Source organism: Delphinapterus leucas, chromosome 15, assembly GCF_059928025.1.
Source record: "Delphinapterus leucas isolate spDelLeu-1000000601 "Yukka" chromosome 15, BTC_Dleu_Yukka2, whole genome shotgun sequence".
NCBI classification, from domain to species: domain Eukaryota; kingdom Metazoa; phylum Chordata; class Mammalia; order Artiodactyla; family Monodontidae; genus Delphinapterus; species Delphinapterus leucas.
The window spans coordinates 29,306,932-29,327,551 of NC_143143.1; the positions used below are offsets into that span (position 1 = coordinate 29,306,932).

A 20,620-nucleotide genomic window follows, 5' to 3' on the forward strand; every position below is an offset into this window, starting at 1 on the left:
TTGATCCTGGGCCGTCTGCTTCCTCCCTGGGTCACCAGGGAGCAGTGGTGAGGGAAGAGGTGGGTGGGACACACAAGCCTGGCAGAGCAGACAGAACTTAACGAGGGAAGCAACTGGGAGCCATAACAGGTTTTAGAGCCAAGGCATGACTGGGAGTCAAGCAAGGCTAGACAGGATCAGGGAGGGGCTCACTCACGTCTTTTCTGACTTTTCTGTCCTGCTTCCTCCAGCACCTCCACACTCTCGCTGATCATTTCTTCCAGTCCTATGTGCTCGACTTCGGGGAAAAACCAAAGACACCAAAACACACAGTCAGTGGACGTCCAAGGTGAGCTCCCATTGTCCCTGTGCTGGGGATGATCTGACCATCCATCAAAGGTGGTCGTCAGGTATTACAGCACTCTCCAAGGAACAAGGAAGGAAATGCAGGCTAAGCCAAGACCCCCCCAACTTACTGAAAATGTCTTTGCTCAGGCCCTCCAGCTGGGAATCCTGGAAGACATACTGGTCCAGTTCCGCTGCCCAGACAAGAAAAAGTGCAGTCAATCAACTAGTTCTCACCGAATGCTGGGCAATGCTTATTGCCCAGCCTGGCCTTGGGCTGGGCATCGGGGAACCGTGACCCTCCAGACCTAGCGCACATTGGGGCTCAATAAATGTTTGCTGAATGAATGATCAAATTAATGAAGGAACACTGAAACTTCATGGGCTCTTAATCTAATTGAAGGGGTGATGTGTATGCATACAAATTTATCTATTGCTATAAAGTAGTGCAACACAGCGTAGTAGAGTTGTCTTGAGTTTGAGTTTAAATTCCAGTTCTACTCCCCAATTGCCCTACAAGCTGTACAATCTTGGGTCAGTTACTTAACCTCTGGGCCCCCATTTCCTCATCTGTGTAATGAGAATAAATAACACCTATGACCCAGGGATGGATGGTGAGGGTTAGAGGCTCTGTATTTAAAGCAATCAACACAGTAGCTAGTACACAGTAGACAATCAATGGTGCTTAATTATATGAAGTGGAACATGGCTTGGAGCCAAAGGGAAGACAGTTATCATGGCAAGAGGAGAGAGTGTATATAGTGGGATGGGGCAATCAGGGAGGGCTTCCCAGAGGAAGGGGTCCTGAAGCCAGACCTTGAAAGATGGGGGTGGGGGTAGATTCTGAGAGGTGAAAAGTGTAGGGCTTTCTGGGTAGTGGGGACAGAGTGAGGAGAGGTGTTTGGGAAACTCTTAGAAATAGGTGTCTTCAGTAAAAGTTTCATGTTGGGGAAAGTTAGGACTGGATTTTATAGGCCATGGGGAGCCATAAAAGGCTTCTGAGTGAGGAATGGAGTGAGGGCATAAATGGTGATAATGATGATGGTGATGATAAATATAATGATGATGGTGTTGATGGTAGTGGTGGGGTGGTACCTAACACTCGCTGAATGCTTACTCTTCTCAAATTCCTGCTCTAAACGCTTTATGCACAGAAACTTATTCAATCCTCACAGTGATCCCATGAGGCAGGTGTGATTATTATTCCCATTTTATGGGAATGGAAGCCAATGTAATACTTTGGGGTGCCTCAGATGACTGCATGCCCAGGACCAGAGACTTCAGGAACAGACTCGGGTGAAGCTGCCTCCTCCACTTGCTCCCACTTCCTGTGTAGATGCCCCTAAGGGGAAAAAGCCCCCAAATCCTAAGTGATTTGGGAAAAAGCCCAACTCATTCATTGCTGCCTCCAGTTGTGAGGAAATGTGAATACCCTCAGCCCTAAACATTTCTGCTTCTCCCAAGTAAATTCCCAGGAAGGAAAGGAAGCAGGCAGGTTCTCAGTTCTGTAATCTTTGAGACACATACAGTTACTGCTCCTCTCCATTTTCTGCCCTTGTATGATGCTGGATTAACTATGTGTTGGGGAATGTCTAGCCATGTTCATGCCAGACCTCCTAAGTGATGTGATTCTTGGGATGCCAGGGATGTGATTCTTGGGATGCCAGGAAAAGGGCCACTAAGAACATCTGTGCAGGTATGCCCAGTGTCTGGGCACTGTACAGGATGCCCAGGCAAAAGGGCAAATGGGGGCAGGAATCCAGCCTTCACTTTGATAGCCAAGCTGTTACATCTTAATGGGGGCTGCATCCTCTAGAAGAAGGGGCATCTTTTTCTAATTCAACAAAGCCTCTGTATGAGACAGTGGTGAACCTGGTAAGGAGGGATCCTTCACCCCCCACAAAAAACAACAGAAACACCTCTCCCCAGAGAGTCCCAAAGAGTTCTGCCCTTGTCTGAAAACTGTAGGTCTTTTTCAAGCTGCAAACCAGCCTCTCAGCTTGAGCCTTACCAAACCTCCCCACTCTAGATACTTTCCCTCTTGTGGTGAAAAATAAGGACTTTGAATTTCAGACCTACCCATTACTATCTCTAATGCAGCCTTGGGTAGATTCTTTATCTCTCTAAACCTCAATTTCCTCATCTGTAAAATGAAGATACTAATAGTATCTACTTCCTTTGTTTTTGTAAGGCTTCAATATGATAACACATGCACAGTGGTTTGCAGGCCACAAGTGCCCCCCAAAGGTAGTTATTACAAATACTAGAGTAGTTTAGCTTAGGAGCTGAGGAGAAAGGGAGGGAGGGAGGGGCATATGATATGGGCTTTGTGGGAAGGAAAGAAGAGCAACAAATAGAAAAATGTATAGAAATGGAGACAGAAGATGGAAAAGTGAGATTTGTTTGCCTGGTGCTCATTAGTGAAGGGCTCTATTTCCCTACCTTTCTCCATCTCCCTTCTTTCCCCGATTCTCTGTCCTTTTAGCCCTCGCTCCCCATCCCCCCCTTGCCCCGATTTCTGAGGGAGGGCCTGGAGGCTCCTGGTGAATGGGTGAGATTAACAAAACAGATAAAAGAATCTTTTCCCTCAATTGTCCTTTTTCTGGGTTCATAATGCTTCCTCACCGATATTGGCATAAGCCTCCCTGGTCTCTTCATCACCTTCCATATCACACAACAGCCTGCTGAACTGTTCGCAGTTGATGGTGTCCGTATCAGGTTCTGGGGGGAAAAGCCACTTGGATGAAGCAGGAAAGATCTGGGAAGAGGGCTGGTGGGGACGGAGGGAGAGGCAGGGCGGGCTGGGAGATATTTCCATTAGGAGCCAGCGTGGCAGGGAGTTGGAGCTGTTCGTGGTGCTGACCGGAATTCCACAGCCAGGACTTCCCCTTGTTGCCATCTCTACTGCAGGCAGAGGGGTGGGGAGGGACTTGGAAGGGGCCAGAGGGAGGAGAGCCCACCTGAGCAGAGCTCTAGCTCTTCTTCTCCAGCCAGGTCCATCCGGTCATAGAGGTGGTAGAGATGCAAAGGGTCAGCATTGCTGTTGAGAAGCTCCAGGTACCCACCTTCTAGAGGCCCCAACTCCATGGTTGTGTGCTGTCCACTGCCTGGAAGGGAGATGCACTCAGTTAGCTCATGGGGTGTTGGAAAGATGCAGGGAATTAATACCTATCACAGTCTCCAGCTGGGTCTCTTGGTGAAGGCCAGGGTTGGCAGAAGCCAAAGAAAGTGAGCAAAGGTTCTCATTCAGCACCTCTTATGTGCTCAGGGCAGTGGGGAGAAGAAGCCCTATGTCCTTCCTCCACAGAACCTACAGTCACACTGGGAAGATGCCCATGACATAGAAAAGAGAACTGGAGAAGTGTAGATTCAAGACCTCTCATACCTGGGAGCCAGGAGACCTAAGTTCTGCTGCTGGCACTACCATGAATGATAACAGCTAAGATGTACAGAGCACCTACTATGTGCCAGACACATGGTCTAGCACATTTAATCCTCACATCAACAACCGTATGAGGTAGGTACTATTACTAACCTCATTTTACACATGAGTAAACTGAGGCTCGTAGAGGTGAAGTGACCTACATAAGGTAACCCAAGTCCAACCAAGATTTAGTTCTGGGCAGTCTGATTCATGGACCTGCATTTAAGTGTTATGCTCTCCTGCCTTGGATGACCTCAAGCAAGTCTGTGCTCCTCTCCATGCTTCAGTTTCCTAATCTGTAAATTGAAAGAGTTGGGGCATATTTCCTCTAATATCTTTCATTATTAATTGTTGGAGGACATATCAGATGCCTTAGGTTCTACTTCATTTAATCTTCAAAACAACCCTGGCTGTGTCCACACAAAAACTTGTATACAAATGTGCATAAAAACATACTTCATAATAGCCAAAAAATGGAAACAATTCAATGGCCATCAATGGATAAATGGATAAACAAAATGTGGTATATCCGTACAGTGGAATAGTACTCAGACATAAAAAGGAAGAAAGTACTGATACATGCTTCAACATGGATGAAATTTGAAAACATCCTGATAAGTGAAAGAAGCCAGACACAAAGGCACATCTTGTATGATTCCATTTATATGAAATATAGAGAACAGACAAATCTTTGGAGATAGAAAGTAAATTCGTAGTTGGCTACAGTGGAGGGAGAATTGTGGAGGGAAATGGGGAACAATTGCTAGTGGGTATGAGGTTTCTTCTGGGGGAATGATGAAGTGTTCTAAAGTTGGCTGAGGGTTGGTTGCACAGCTGTGTGAATATACCAAAAAGGCCATTGAATTGTACACTTTAAATGGGTGAATTGTCTGACATTTGAATTATATCCCAATAAAGCTGTTAAAACAAAACAAAACACTGGCACTGGGAGGTAGGCATCATGGTCTCCCTTTTGCAGGTGAGCAGCGCGAGGCTCAGAGAGGATAAGCAGCCCCCTGATGTGCAGCTCTTGCTGGCTAAAGCCAGTGTGAAGCGTCACCTGCGTGGCTCCAATGACCCCGCCCTACTCTCTAGTGCAGGGAGTCTGTGATTCCATGGTCTGTTCATTTCTTATTGCTACTGCAACAAAGTACCACAAGCCTAGTAGCTTGAAGCAACTGAGTCTTATTCCCTCACAGTTCTGGAGGCCAGAAGTCTAAAATCAAGGTGCAGGCAGGGCCATGGTCCCTCTGGAGGCTCCAGGGGAGAATCCTTCCTTGCTTCTTCCATCTTTGGGAATTGATGGCATTCCTTGACTTGTGGCCCATCACTCCATTCTCTGCCTTAGTGGTTACATCACCTCCTACTCTTCTGCCTTTCTCTTAAATGGACATTGATTTAGGGCCCACCCAGATAATCCAGGATATTAGTTCAAGATCCTTAACTTAATTACATCTGCAAAGACCTTTTTTTCCCCACATAAGGTAGCATTCAAGGTTCCAGGGATTTGATGTGGACATATCTTTGGTGGGGGGGGCACTATTCAACCCGCTATACTTGGGATGCAGATATATGCTGGAAAGAATCAAAAGAAGCTTCTTGGAGAAGGTGAGAAGAGAGCTGGCCAGAGGATCTAAGACAGCCTTCTGAGTGCCCAGCCTGGGCCAGAATAAAATGAAACTGAAGCAGGGAAAGGTTGTGAGAAAACACACACGCACAACTTACCACCACCTCCCCAGGTGTTTCTTCTCCTTTCACTCATCAACAACTCTTACTAGCTCTGGAGGGTCTCGACACAGACCCACATATCACAGAGAATGAACTTTCCAGTCCAACGAGAGGCCCTGGCCGGGGCGGACTGTTTATAATGGGTTGGGTGGGGGCTACAGGAACACAAACATAGCAGGCTTGCGTTAAAGGCCCAGCCAACCATGACTGGAGGAAGCAGAACTGAAAGATGGGGCCACCACCTCCCGTTTCTTGGAGGGGGGCCAAGGCCGGGAGGTGCGGGGAGGGTTCCACTTCTTCCAACAAGTTGTCCTGGGAGCCAAAGAAGCAATCTACTGTTCTGTCCAGGGTGGTGAGAGAAGACCTCCCTGTCCCAAATCTTGCCTGCTGCCTGCCTCCCATTTTTCAGTCTGTGGTCTTTATTGCGAGCCTACATTGTAGCCATCTGCCTTTCTCCAGACTGTGGCATCTGGGGACAAGAGCTCAGGACGAACCCCAGCAATTCCATGAACGAAATGTGTGACTTTAGTCAAGTCACTCAAATTCTCAGTTTTCCCACAAGGTCAGCCAGGGACCTTCAAGCTCAATCTCCTTCATCCTACAGAGGAGAAGATGAGACCCTGAGAGGGGACATACCTTGCACGAGGCCCAAGAGTCTGCCGGTGGTGGAGCCTGCACCTGATCCCCTAGCACAAGACTCCCAGTCCACGCTCTTTCCTGCCAATCAGAATATATCCAGTCAAATAAGCACCCCCATTTATCTAGGCTCAGAAATAGAGACTGGGTCCCATCACAGATGGGCAATGGAGGGAGGTACAGTGGGGAAGAGCCTGAAGAAGTCTAACTTACTGACAAACTCAGCTTCAAACATTGGACAGCACCACCAAATGTGATCAAATACCAGGGCAATACACTGACAGTAGAGAAAGAAGGTAACTCCTTTGAGCTTTTGGAGTCAAACCGCCTGACTCTGAAACCACTCCTATCTACCAATTCACCACAACCTGGGAATTTCATTTTTTAAATCTCTTGAAGCCTCAGTTTCCTCATCTTTATTTTTATTTTTTGGCCACGTGCACAGCTTGCAGGATCTTAGTTCCCTGACCAGGGATTGAACCCAGGCCCCCTGCAGTGGAAGCGCAGAGTCTTAACCACTGGACCGCCAGGGAATTCCCTCAGTTTCCTCATCTGTAAAATGGGAATAATAATACTTGGTGGCTCATAGGGCTTAGGTGAGTTAATTCATGTAGAGCCCTTAGGGAGGTGACCGTCACTTAGTAAGTGCTTAATGAATGGGAGCATAGGACAGCACCCAGCACACACTTGACGAGCACAACGTGGGTGATGGTCATTATTATTATTATTAATTCACCTCTTACCTCTGTGAGATTGATAAAGGGATCCTTTCTCTTCCATTCCTGCGTTACCACATTGTGAAGCCAAGCTTTCTGTTCTTTTGCAATAAGGAGACCCTGCAACCTCCATAGGAACAAGCAAGCCCCAGAGGCAGCAGTGCAACCTGGCAAGTCTGCTCTCAGACACCCCCAACATACACCTCAGCACCTTCCTGCATCTCCAAGACAAAGCCTGCATCTTACACATTTCCTCTTGACCAGACAAAGATTTGCAGCTCACAACAGACTTCTGCCTCCAGCCCCCAATCTGAGCTCACAAAGAGCCCTAGGGAGAAGGCATGTGGAGTATTATGCCTATTTGACCAAGGAGGATACTCAGACACCTCGCTGAAATGGCCTGTCCAAGGTCACCTGGTTGGAGAACTTGAGTTTGAATCCTGGCTGGGAGACCTTAGGCAAGTGACTTAACCTCTCTGAGTATCAGCTTTCCCACCACTAGATTGGGATAATGATACTTACCTTGTGGGACCATCAAAATGCCAAGAAGGGCTCTGCGTTGTGTGCCAGGCACACAGGAGGCCCACGGTCAAAGGAAGTCCATTATATTGGGAGCCTGAGAATCTAGGCTTGCAGTTTAGAGCTCCCCAAAGTGCCATATCGCCTCCCATTCATATCAAAATCAACTTGGCCTGGGACCTCCCAGGGTTCCCACAACCATGTTTCCTGTGTCTCTAGATGCTTAGGAAGTGCTTTAGAGCCTCCTAACTGGACTCTTTCCTCCTCCTGCAATTCCAGAGCAGGCTGGAGGCAGAGAGCCCTGACCGCCTCACTGCAGAGGAGCGAGTCCCTGTCAGCTGCCCCAGCACAGGACAGATCCAACAGCCGAGGAGCCCTTGAGTGCAAGAACCCTTCCTCTAGCTCACCTACCCCCGGGCTCCAGCCTGTGGCAGTCTCTCTCCATCAGTAGGACTGATGGTGCCTAGCTAGAATTCATAGGTGCCCTCTGAGTGCCAGGTACCAAACGGCATGATTTATAGACATTATACCGTTTAGCTGAACTCACACATTAGCTATTTGTATTTCCATTTCTCAGATGAAGAAACAGGCTCAAAGAGAAGAGTAATGAGCTGGGATATGAAGCAGCTGCCTGGCACCAAGGCTCAGCTTCTTCCAGGCTCTGGCCCCCTGGCCACCCTGGGGAGGTGCCTTCACCCGGAGCGAGGAGGCATGGGTGGCAAGACGAGTTCTCCTTTTGAGGAGCTGTCTGGGGTGCAGCAGAGGAGTGGGCTGTGCCTTTCTGGTAAGTGGGCAGTATTTTTAGAAGGTTCTCTTTGGACCCGCCCTTCCCCCTAGGCCACCACCTTCCACATCCAACTTGAGAAAAAGTTCTTAATCCTTTTGCCACCAAAAGTCCCTTTTGGGGTTTGTTTCCATCCCCATTTCACACTACACTGCAGCTTTTGAAAGCACATACACACCAAAATCGTTTTTGAAATAAAGGTTCATTCCTCTCTCCCCTGAGGGAAATCAAGCATTACCAGAATGTTCTAGCTCAGACCTTGATATTCAGTTTCTGCAGCCTTTCTGTGCTCCATCTCTGCTGGGGAGAGTCTTTTGTGTCTGGGGTTGCGCTGGATGCTCTCTATTTACTATCTTGTTTCAATTGTCGCAATAGTCCTGGGAGATGGCATTATTGCACACATCGTACAGATGACGACAGTGAGGCTAGGCTCAGTTATCAGCTACCTTCTTCCCAGGGAGCGGGGTGTATCCTTGAAGGTCTGAGGAGGCACTCAGAGGGAGAAGGGGACTCCTTTGCTACCCCAAAGCCTTCAGCACTGCTATGCACTGTGATGAAAGAGCATGAGAAGAAATACTTCCCTACTTGTTGACTGGGATCTTCTCCTGAGGAAGGAATGGAAAATCTCTGAACCATGTGTCTAGAGACATGGGTTTGAGTTCCAGCTCTGCCTTTGATCTTGAATACCATTCTCTACCCTTACGAGCTTTAGTTTCACCAACTGGGTGTGGGAGCCCACTCAGATGAGGCATTTGGGGATTCTAGATTCCTCATTGCCTATCGGCTTTCCCCCCTGCCTTTCCCCAAAGGCCCCCTAACACCACTCTGCTCCCCAACTTCATGACAAGCTGCTTCTGCAGGCCACATGGTGGCCAGAAGCCAGGAGCCCAGGGTTACTTATCTACCACAACCAGCCCCCAGTCAGCATCTCTGTGGATCAAACAAGTTCCTCTTTGCTTCTTGCACCCTGTAGCCCTCCAGATAAACTCAACAAGACACCTTGCACTTTTTTTCTCTCCAAACCTATAAAACAATGATTTACTGAGCATCCCCTGTAAGAAAGTCACTGCGCTCAGTTCTCCGGGGACCCTAGAGAGGTTTAAAACATAGCCCCTGACAAGAAGCTTGCAGTGTAGACCCAGATGATATTTTAGAAAAGAGACAAAATGTGTTGATAATGGTACAGTGGTTAAGAGTGTGTTGGGGGACTTCCCTGGTGGCACAGTGGTTGGGAGTCCGCCTGCCGATGCAGGGGACACGGGTTCGTGCCCCGGTCCGGGAAGATCCCACATGCCGCGGAGCGGCTGGGCCCGTGAGCCATGGTCACTGAGCCTGCGCGTCCGGAGCCTGTGCTCCGCAGCGGGAGAGGCCGCAACAGTGAGAGGCCCGCGTATGCAAAAAAAAAAAAAAGAAAGAAAAAAAAAGAGTGTGAGCTCTGGGTTCAAATTACAGTTCCACACTAACTGTTAGACCTCAGATAAGTTATTCAGCCTCTCTGAGTTGTGGAATCTATTGCCTTTAGGTGGCATAGCGTCAATCTCAGTAGGTTGCTATGACTTGCTTAAAGCGACATAGCCAAGAAGTGCTACTAAGATGTAAGTTCCAGAACGAAAGCAGCAAGGTGTCACTTGCCACCGTACAACTGGCAAAGATTAGAAAGCTGGGCAACGCCAAGGGGTTGGTGGGAGTGGACGTTTGTGGCCACCTACAGAACAACCTGGCACCACTTAGAATACCTAAGGATGCAGAGATCCTACAACCCAGTGATTCAATTCTTGGGTATATACATACCAAAGAAATGCTCCCACAGCTCCACAAGGACACCCATCCGAAGCTGCTCACCTCTGTGCTATTTGTGGTGACCAGGAGTTGGAGGCCACCTGGGTGTCTATTGCCAGGGGAAGGACAGTACAAAGTAGCTGCTGCCATCTGTAGAGGGCGATGCAATAGTTAGAAGCAACAGACCAAGTGAACATGGAGGTGGATCTTAATAACATAGTACAGGGACTTCCCCGGCAGTCCAGTGGTTAGGACTCTGCCTTCCGGTGCAGGGGGTGTGGATACGATCCCTGGTTGGGGAGCTGGGATCCCACATGCCTCGTGGCCAAAAAACCAAAACATAAAACAGAAGCGATATTGTAACAAATTCAATAAAGATGTTAAAAATGCCACATCAAAAACAAATCTTAAAAAAATATATAACATAGTACAGAGTGAAAAAGTAAGAAGCAGAATGAGCTCCGATAGCCCAATTCTAGATGTGCAGAGTGACATACAGGCACATAAAAAAAGCAACACGTATTTAAGAAGAACACATGCAAACAAAAGGATACACCCTGAGTGCATTCGAATGGGTGCCCAGAAAGAGGAAAGAGAATGGGGGAAAGGGAAATTAACTTAGAGAGATGCCTCATGTGGACCAAAGATCATAGTGTACTGCGAATTGAGATATGAAGTTAACCGAAGATTGAAAGGCTCCTGAAGTTAAAAAGAAACAAAACAAAACAAAACCAAAAATGATGGAAGCCTCGTGGGGCTTCTGTGTTTCTGTGGCTCACCAAAAAAGGCCTGACACATGTAGATGCTCAAAAAGGAAGAAAACTGCACTCTTGCCACCCAGTAGGCTGTCCAGGGATGGGGGGATTTGGGCCCAGGAGCCCCCAGTCCTGGGGGAGGAGATGAGAACGTGCAGGACTTGGAGATGAACAGGGAAAGGTGGGCACCATCTGTAGAGGAGGAAGCCCTAGCGCTCTGGCCCCCGTTGCTGGTCCCGTAGGGGCAACCCAGGAAAATGAGGCAGAGAGGACTTCCGGAAACTGCTGGTCTCACTGAAGACTTTCACTTCCTGGAGAGGCTTGTGGAGGTCACAAGAGACAGAGTGGAAACTAAGGTATTTGGCAATGCTGAGGGGTAACGGGGCTGGAAGGCAGCTGGAGGTTCTAGTCACTTCTCCTCCAGGCGGGGAGATTGGAAGGTGTGTGTATATGTGTGTGTGTGTGTGTGTGTGTCTCCTATTACATCTTCCAATGTAATAGGAGCCAGCAGAGGTCTTGAAATATTGTAATTGGGTGGCTTTGGTGCCTGACTCTGACCGTAGGCTCCTCCTCTGCACCAAAGGGGGCTTGGCTTGGAGTATGGATTCAAAATGAAGAGTGACTCAGGCCTATAGGCCTAGGTGTTTTGTTTCCCAAGACAATTTGTGTGTGTATATGTGTGTGTTAATTACCATCGCAATGTCTCCATATAGAATATACAATTAATTGTTGCCAAAGACCCCACTGCTCCCTATTGCATTCTGCTGGGTCCCATTGGGCACAGTTACGGCCCCTTAGGCATTTGGGTTTGCAACTGTTGGCCTGCAGGCCTTCTAAGGTCACGTCTATCTCTGATCTGCTGGAAATGGGATGGATGGGTGATTGGGGAAGGGAAAGGCAGGGCTGAATTCTGTCCTGCCCCATGGTGGGATTGGGACGCACATGAGGGTGTCTTCCAACAGAAAGGCTTGGAGGGGACTGGCCCTGAGTGCCCAAACTGGCCAGTTCCACAAAGGAAGGAGCAGGAAGCATGGGAGTTGTGGTATCTGGGGTGCTGGGTGTGTTTCCCCAGCTCTGGCACCAGCTCAGACTGAAAAGGGATTAGGAAATAAGCTGTCTGGGAACCACAGGGCACAAAGAGTTATTCCCCATTGGACCTAGCCTGCTGCTTCACCTCGCCCTCCTCAGTTCCAGCCCCCTCAAGGATCTTGGCATTTCCATCATAGCTCTCCAGCCTCTCTGGGCTGAGACTAGCCTGTGCCCGGATAAAGGGGCCTCAGAGCAGGAAAGCTGGAAATGGAAGCAAGATGGGCTCCACTCCTCTCCACAGAGCTTCTCAGCAGTTGGAGTGAGGGCAGAGGAAATGGACTGATGCAGCTATGGATCGCTGAGTTTACAACAGACTGGTGAGACAGGCTCCACACAGGGAGTCATGAGACCTGAGATCTGCGCCCTGCTCTGCACCTGACAGGCTATGTGACCCTGGGCAAGCCCCTTTCCCTCTCTGGTCCCCAGTGGCCTCATCCGTTAAATAAGAATGTCATGCTAGAACAGCGGCTTTCAAATGAAATTGTACAAGGAGCCCAAATCCCAGAACAGGTGATAATGGAGCTATTCAATTAAAGGGGATGGGGGTGAGGTGGGGGTGGGAAGCAGAACCCACCCCTCCCCAAAAGGGGCTGCACAGAAGACAGTAAAAAAGACAACTCCAGATGACAGTTTAAGCCTTGGCCACCAGATGCTGTCTGATTTGACAATTTCAAAAAAAAAAATGTAGTAGATTCTGTGGTGTGCTACAGTCCCTTAAGGACCAACTGCTAGAGGGCAACGGGCTCACAGGTCACAGCTCAACCTCTCTGGGGGGATTTCCCTGGTGGTCCAGTGGTTAAGACTCCATGCTTGCACTGCAGGGGGTGTGGGTTCGATCCCTGGTGGGGTCGCTAAGATTCTGCATGCCACGCTGTGTGGCCGAAAAAACAAACAAACAAACAAACAAGAACAACTCAACCTCTCTGGGAATAGCCCAAAGTCACACCCTTTTCCAATCACTGTGCCCACGTGCAGTGATAGCTGCCTGTAGGCGTGCAAAGGTCTGGTCTGGGAGTCTCAATCTGGGATAACCCTGGCCGTCCCAGCTTCAGCCCTCCCCACGGGATCGGCTGAGACCTCTCTTGTGACTGTATTGCAGCCCAACTCCTCACTCTGCCCAATGCTGCTTCTTCCCTTTCCCCCAGGGGCCCTCTCCCCAACCTGGAGACCTCTCCCCAATAAACGTCCCATGTGCAAATCTCCATCTCTAAGTCTGCTTCCCAGGGAACCCCACCTGAGACAACTTGGTTCTGTTTTTCCTCAGGTAGGGCCTGGAAATCATACGGAAGCCCACAAAAGACCCCACAGAGACCACCTCTGAGCCCTTGGGCAAGCCACCTATCCTCTCTGGACTCCCTGGAGGACATCCACCTCATCACAACTTGGAAAATCTTGGAACTCAGACAAGACAAGCTCGGCTGTTGAGTGTAGTGCCTGTAAACGGTACAGTTACTGGGGCTGAGGAGCCCGACGGTCCTGGGGGGAGGGGGAGGGGAGGAGGGCGGAGACAGCTGGAAGAGCTGCAGCCAGGGGAGGAGGGGGCCCCAGTGCCTGACCAGAACGCAAGCCTCCCCGACCTCCGCGTGGCCTTCCCTCTGCAAGCCCCAACCTTCCCAGCTGCAGTCGGTGAGCCGAAAAGGAGTCCAACAAGTTTTTCCTGGAAGAAAACCAGAGCTGGGTGCTGGAGTGGGGAATGAGGGGCTTGTGGCTGCAGTTAGCAAAGCCAGGCTCCCAAATCCAGTCCTAACCCCCAGCTTGGCCTAACACGGCACCTAAGCCTGCGGCAGGCCCTTCGCTCCGTGCTGGAGACTCCGAGGTAAATAAATCACGTCCTAGCCCTGCCTGCCAGCATCTGGTGACAGTTAGCAAGCTTGGCTGTGAATCAAAATTGCCTGAAGTGGGTGCTAAACACACGGCAGCTGGACCTCACCCCCTGAGGCTCTGACCGTAAGTCTGGGGTGGGGTCCAGAAATCTGTATTTTTACATGAGCATCGCCCTTGGGCACCCCCTCCTCCAACACACTCACATACACACACTTGCCTTGTGGTGACTGAGAACTTAGATAGGTTTTATTTCCAAGGCAGCCTGAGTGTCCACTTGCCGAGAAGACATTGCCTCTCAGTTTGCATGGCTCTACGGCTTTTCCTTCCTCCAAGGGAACCTTCCAGATCCTGCATTGCTACCACCTTTCTACTTCTCCCCAGCTGGAAACCCCAAGACTCTGCGCTTAGGTTAGGTTGGTCCCCAATTCCCATATTTTTCCTTCCAAAAGTCCCTCAGCAGCCATCCCCTTGACCTAGTAGCCCCATCCCCCGAGCCTAGATTGTTACAAGAGCTACTAGGTCTTTCCGCTAATCCAGAGTCTTCCAAACTTCAGACATTCGCCTACCTCCTTTACAGTTTTTTTGGTCATATCTGCATACCACCTTGGGTAAATTGTATAATTTACCCAAGCATTTTCCTTAAATTAACTTGAAAAAAACCCAAACATATTTATTTTAAAAGAAAATTTTCTAGAATTAAAAGCAGGGATGCAAATACATACTTGTCCACAAATGTTTGTAGCAGCACTATTCACAAAAGACAAAAGATGGAAACAACCCAAGTGTCCGCTGACAGATGAATGGATAGAGAAAATGTACTCCAGCCACACAATGGAATATTATTCAGCCATGAAAAGGAACGAAGTTTTGACACATGGTTGAACCTTGAAGATGTTATGCCAAGTGAAAAAAGCCAGACACAAAAGAACAAATGTTGTATAATTCCACTTATGTGAGTCACCTAGAGTGATCAAACTCATAGAAACAGAAAGTGGAAGGGTGGTTGCCAGGGCCCGGGGGCAAGGGGAGAATGGGGAGTTAGTGCTTAATGGGGACAGAGTTTCAGCTTGGACCATGAAAAAGTTTAGGAGATGGATGGTGGTGACGGCTGTACAACATCGTGAATGTACTTAATGCCGTTGAATTGTACACTTAAAAATGATTACCTTGCTAAATTTTATGTTTAAAAAAGATGAAAACTTTCTTTCACTACCTTGCATGAAAAAAAAAAACCCCAAACAAAAACTGCAGTCTCACTTGCCATTGAAAGCAAAACAACGTTATCAAATTAATATCAGCTGCCCTCCCACTTTGTTAAAAAGAAACATTAGTATTAGTGCTGCCATCATGCCCACTCACAAAAGAAGGAGGATTAAAAGAGAATCAGAAAAGCCCAATGTCCTCCCTCTGAGGACCAGTGTCAATCAAGGCTTCTCTGAGAATTGTCCTTGGACCATGGATCACGTATGTGCTACAGTCTTTGGAAACACAACGGACGTGTGCCCAATGACAACCTCTCAGATCTTTCTAAACGATCCCTCTAGAATCTATAAGGGTTACACCAGGCACATGTGTATTCTTTGGTGGTTTTTGCAAAGTGCTTCTGTGCAGGTCAGGAAATCATCAAGAAAGCACTTGTGTCTTATCTTATAGATGCCCCTCGGGAGGGGAAGTCAGTTACTCAGGGTGACTGATGCCACGTCTGAAAGCCAAGTACATAAGCTTTACCCTCTCCCTCAGGCCACTTCCCTGATTGCCCAAGACTGACCCCAGGCCTTGGAGCAGGGTCCCTGTGTTAATTTTCTGATTCTACCCTCCACAAGGTACTAGATGCCAGGTCCCTGCCATCAGACAGACTTTGCTGTATCAACAAGTCTCCCTCTGACTATCCAGGACCTGCCCTGTATTTGTGGAGGCTCACACCTCCGCCCAGGTACTGGATGGGCTCTCAGTGGACCTGGTTTCAAATCCTGGTTCCGCTAATAACTTGGCTATGTGGACTTTGACAAAACCTCCCAGGAAGTCCCCAGAGGTTTTGTAACATGGAGTAGGTACTGCGGTTGGACCTCAGTGCCTTTCAATGTATGTATGACCTCTGGACCTCTGAGATAGGAATCACACACACACACACACACACACACACACACACACACACACACACACACACACACACACACACACATCCCATAGCCAGTTAACCTGCCATTGGAAGCGCCACCCCAGGCCCAGTCAATGGGATCTGGGGGTGGGGGCTGGGAACCCGCACTCTAAACAGCCTTCTGGGTGATTCCCACATGTGGGAAGCCTGGGACCCCCTGGCTCAGTCGTCTCTGAGGACCCTTCCACTCCATATTCTGGGACCTTGGAGACCAGGTCCTTGCCTAAGGCAGGCTGGGATTTGGAAAGTGATGATTTGCTGGGGTCTCATCTTCTCCATTTTCAGCTCCACCAGCCCCTAGAGCAAGAAGCACTAATTTCCTTAACTTCCTGATTGGCTGGGAATGGTATTTCTTTTGGGGGGGGGTGGGGTGGAGTGGCACATAGATGGAGGACTTCCTGTCAAATTTAGGAACTCCTGGCCGCAACTGGAGGTGGGGCACTTATGTCCCCTCCCATGTGTCACCTAGGGTGGAGAGAGATGCTGTGGGACTCAAGCGAGAACTGCGGTTTTAAGGGTCCCAGACAGAGCTAGACATGGTGGCTCCAATTCTGATATTCTGGGACCCCGGACAGCCCCACCCCAATCCCTTTCCGGAGGCCCTTAGTTTCTCTCCTTAGAGGATGTGGCTCAGGACCCCAACTTGCGGTAGAGATGCGGACTGTCAAACACAGTCCAGGAAAGACCCTGCCCCCCAAGATGGTAAAAGAGAAGTGAGGATTTCTCCAATCCGGCGTTTAAATGTCTCCCCATAGCCCTCCCTGCGCTGGGGACCCCACCAAGAGGGCCGGGTACCCAGACTCCAGAGTCAGAGCGGGAACGTGATTCAAGAGGGAAGCTGAGGCTCAGAGAAGGGCAGCCCCGGTCCTAGGTCCCCCATAGAAGAAAAGCCTGTGTCTCCCTCCACGCGGCCCTAGGCGCTTCTTCAGATTCTAGGACCCGCAGGGAGACTGTCTACTGATCGTTTGGCCACACCGCCTCCCTTCTCTGCGTGCTCCTTCTGTGTCCCAATCTCTCTGCAGACGCTGCCGCTCCCACCGGCTCTCCCCGCCGCCTCCCCTGGGCCCCGGTGCTCTGGGCAAAGCAGCCCAGCTCCGGGTTCCCCGCTCCCAGTTCCTGCGTGGAATCCTTCCAGGGATGCTGGAAACGAGGAGCTTCTAGGGTGTGCACTCCGCACATTACCTTCCTTCTCTTCCCAGCCTTGCTGTGTGGTCTCAGGCAGGTAGCTACCAGTCTCTGAACCTCTATTCCCAGCCCCACTTCAGGGGCTGCTAAGGGGACTTTGGTTACCTGCCGCTGTTCCCTGGACTTCCGCGCGCTGCCAGTGGCTTCTCCCTCCCGCCAGCTCTGGGGCTGCGGTGAGCGAGCGAGCGAGCTTGGGGAGAGCAGTCGCCTGGCCACCCCAGCTCCACCCACTGTGGCTGCCCTTTTTCTCTTTCACTTTCTCTCTGCAGCAAGGGGCTTGGGCCAGCCCAAGCTGGGGAGTAAGCAGGCACCCGAGCCTCCTCCTGCTGCGCCTGCCATGTGCTTTCTTAGAAGCGCCTAGTCCACCCCCCACACTCCCTGGAGCGTCTAATCAGCTCCTAAAAATGGCCAGTGCCCAGCTTTGGAGGAGGCAGCCTGCCCGTAGGCATATGATATACAAGCCCTGGTTTGCAGGGAGCTCATCCACACCCCTGTCTGGCCCTCAATTTCCCTCCACCTCAGCCCCACCTTGAAGCTGGCAAACCACCCCTGCAGGGCACAGGGGCTTGCTCGCTGAGCCATTCACTCCTGGGAAGCCGGATGCCCTTGGGAGGAAGAGAAAATTCCTCAAGGAACTTCCCTGGCTGGAAATTCAGCCCTGGCAACCCTGAGTTCCCATCACCACTCACCTCCTAGCTGCTTTCCTCTCACCCTTCCTCTTCCAGAGGTCCTGGACCCCTGCTCCATCCACCCTGAGACCTTGGGGAGGTCACCTCCCTTCCCAGGCTTGGATTTCCTCATCTGGTATTGAGGGAGGGGTGGGTCAAGGTGACTTCTGACCTCTCTCTCCCCCTGGAAAACTCCCCCAACAAGCTCTGGCTGCAACCAACAGAGCTGGCAAACTTATCATCAATCTGCAGGTTCAGAGGAAGCCTCACATTTTAGCAGCATCTGAGAAGAGGAGTCCTACAGTCTCAACCACACTAATAACGGGCTCCTATGTGTGTCTTCAGATCCTACAATGCACCAGGCACTGTGCTAGACCCTTTGATTCCTCACCTTTGTCTTGTAATAAGAGTTTCCCCCTAATCGCATTTAACAGCCCAGGAAAACAGACTCAGAGTAGGTTGGGGACTTGTTCAGTGTCACTTCACACCCAGGCAACAGTGCAGCTGCGATTCAAACCTGCCGCGCTGCCTTCAGAGCTGGTACCAGATGTCTGTGCTCTGCTGTCTCTCATCATCTGTCCCCTGTCCCCCACTTTTCCCCCCAAACACCGTTTGGAAACTGGGGAGAGGGCAGCATCGGTCCAGGCGACTGTATTGCTCACCAGCTGGGGCTCAACATCTAGACCAAGGGGCTGACTCTGGCTTTGGTTTCCCTGCTTCCCGGAGATGGGATGGATCTGGCAGGGGTTCCACCCTTCAAGGGCGAGCTCCTCAGTGTTTACCTAGCAGAGAGAGGACCTTGTGGCTGGCCTAGCCGGGTCATGAATGCTGAGAGCTAACAACACGCCCCATGAAAGTCAGCCCTTTAGTACCCTTCAGGCTGATAAAGCCCTCTTACATTCCAGGCATCTGGGCAGACCGAATGTCCCTCAGTGGAAGGAAATGGCAAACCACCTCACTTCTTCCAAAAGCCCCAGCAGGACAAAGACCCCTCTCGCCACCCTCACACCCCAGTTCAGAGCAATGTCTCTGACAATTTGGGACGGCGGGATGAGCTGAGACCTCACCCTAAATCAAGAAGCGTTCTCAGCCCCAACGTCTTGCACCCGCCTTTTTACCTTGGGGCTCTGGCAGGTAGGACCCGGCTGGGCGCGTAGCCAGGCAACGCGTGGTGTGAGAAACAGAGTGAGGCAGCAGCTCCCGGACTCTGGCAGCCCCTCCTGTTGCCCTCAGCCCGCCCAACGATGCCTTCGGATGCCCAGCTCAGAAGCAGGCAGCCTCATCTCTGACCAGTCTCCCTACAAAAGTCTGGAGCCCGCCAAGCCTAAGTAAACATGCAAAGGAAGCAAGTAAGGGACCAGCAGAAAATTCTCACCCTACCAGGTGGTCTGTGCTGTCAGATTTCTCGCATCTAGACATGCTCTAATTTGCCCATGCTCCCTTAAACACGGACTTGCACCTGATGTTAATTTCAGTTCCTTGTTTTGGACCAAATCCGGTGACCGACCTCAGAAGGTTATGAGTTGTCTATTGGAGGGTCTTCAGCACGCTGACATTCTGAAACAACGGCAACCACAGTGGAGCCACGCTGGTGCCAGTTGCCAATATCTGCCATCCTCTGCAGGATGGGGCCGTGGTCAGAGCCCCACAAATGCCTCAAGACAAGCTGAACTAGCTTCCAGCAAACTCCCGGGATTCCACTCCCATCCACCATCCCACCCCCACACCAAATTGCCCTGAATTTCCTTGGAGAACACGAGTGGTCCACTCATCATTTTTATTCTAAGAACATTGGACTAAAACATAAATTACACATAAAAAGGTCTTACCCCCAAATATGGTATACTTATAGCCGCGTGGTTTGGGGGTACCACCTAGATGTGGCGGAGAGACTGTCAGTCTCACGCAGGGAGAAAGTTAGCGCCTTTTTAACTCTCTGCCCAGGCTCCTGGAAACCTTGAGAAGAAAGTCTCAGTTTGGGGCTAAGGAGCTTTTAACACCTCTTCTAATGCGTGATCCACCCATTTCACAGAGAGCAGCCCCCAGCTGCAAGCCTTCCGCAGACATCAGTGTCTGGCTAGAATGGAATAACGTTATTCCTCTCTCCTGTTTCATAGTTACCTTCTATGTGTGGCATTCTTTTTCATTTATGGTGGACATAAACTTTCCTTGGGAAATAAAGTTGAAAAAAAAATGTGAGTAGTTTGGAAAAAAAAACAACAACTGTCCAGCTAAGAATAGCGTAGGTGGTGAAAAGAAATCATGAGGGTGGTACCAAAATGAATGACGATTGGGAAACAATGACTTCATTTTTACAGAAAGAACACTGGATTGGGAGTCTGAAGTGCTATGGTCCAGCCCCTGTGGTTATTAGCGGATGGGTGACCTTGGACCCCTCACTTCCTTTGTGTGGGCCTCAGTTTCTCCATGTGTGAAATGGGGATAATGATGCTTATATTTGTATGGTGATTATTTTTGAAGCAGTTGCTGCTGTCAGAAGTCCCAGGGGGTAAGTAGGCAGACAAATAAGAAAGCTGAGAGTCAATTTGAAACAGTCTTGCTTAGTTAGGCTAACAAAACAGACATGATGAATATGAGAAGTCCCAAGAAGTCTCATCTTCCTCTGACCTGATGTGCCCGGGGAGAGGCACACCTGGCCATTCAGTGAGGCCAACTTCCTGTCCTCAGAGGGAGCCAGCTCTGATGGCCATGGCCGAGGCAGCTCTGAATCAGCTTCGTGGCAGGGCCGAGCTTGGAATGAGAGTCCCCTGGGCCTGGGGTGCACCTGCTTGGCTGCTCTCATCTCTCACCTGGACCACAACAGCAGTCTGCTACCTGGTCTCCCCATGTCCTCCTTCACCTGCCCCCGCCCCAGACCCACACTCCACAAGACCTGAATCTGGTCATGCTGGCATTTCTGAGCAGGGTGACCGCGTGCTAGCCTGTGTTTTAACTGATGGTAGAGGCCGTAAATCGGCACCAGGAGGGCCTTGTATATGTAGACCAGGGAAGAGAGCCATGGTGCCCTGCC

The 20,620-nt window shown here is 50.1% G+C and overlaps 1 protein-coding gene across 11 annotated transcripts in view; it reads right to left on the reverse strand.

Annotated features, from left to right (window-relative positions):
* The window catches only part of CIITA (class II major histocompatibility complex transactivator), a 48,088-nt gene that overhangs the window by 20,386 nt on the left and 7,082 nt on the right, over positions 1–20,620 (reverse strand). For 4 of the 11 annotated variants that reach the window (XM_089896163.1, XM_089896162.1, XM_089896158.1 and 1 more), the window contains exons 1-5: positions 18,708–18,840; positions 3,285–3,431; positions 2,950–3,045; positions 456–518; positions 197–277 (exon numbers count right to left, since the gene is read on the reverse strand). In XM_089896163.1, the coding sequence (XP_089752289.1) occupies positions 197–277; positions 456–518; positions 2,950–3,045; positions 3,285–3,411 (367 nt within the window). In that variant the 5' untranslated portion in view covers positions 3,412–3,431; positions 18,708–18,840. Of the gene's footprint in view, positions 1–196; positions 278–455; positions 519–2,949; positions 3,046–3,284; positions 3,432–5,473; positions 5,657–6,112; positions 6,194–17,026; positions 17,128–18,707; positions 18,842–20,620 lie in introns of those variants that run through there. The other 7 variants (XM_089896161.1, XM_089896159.1, XM_022552349.3 and 4 more) reach the window with 5 other exon arrangements.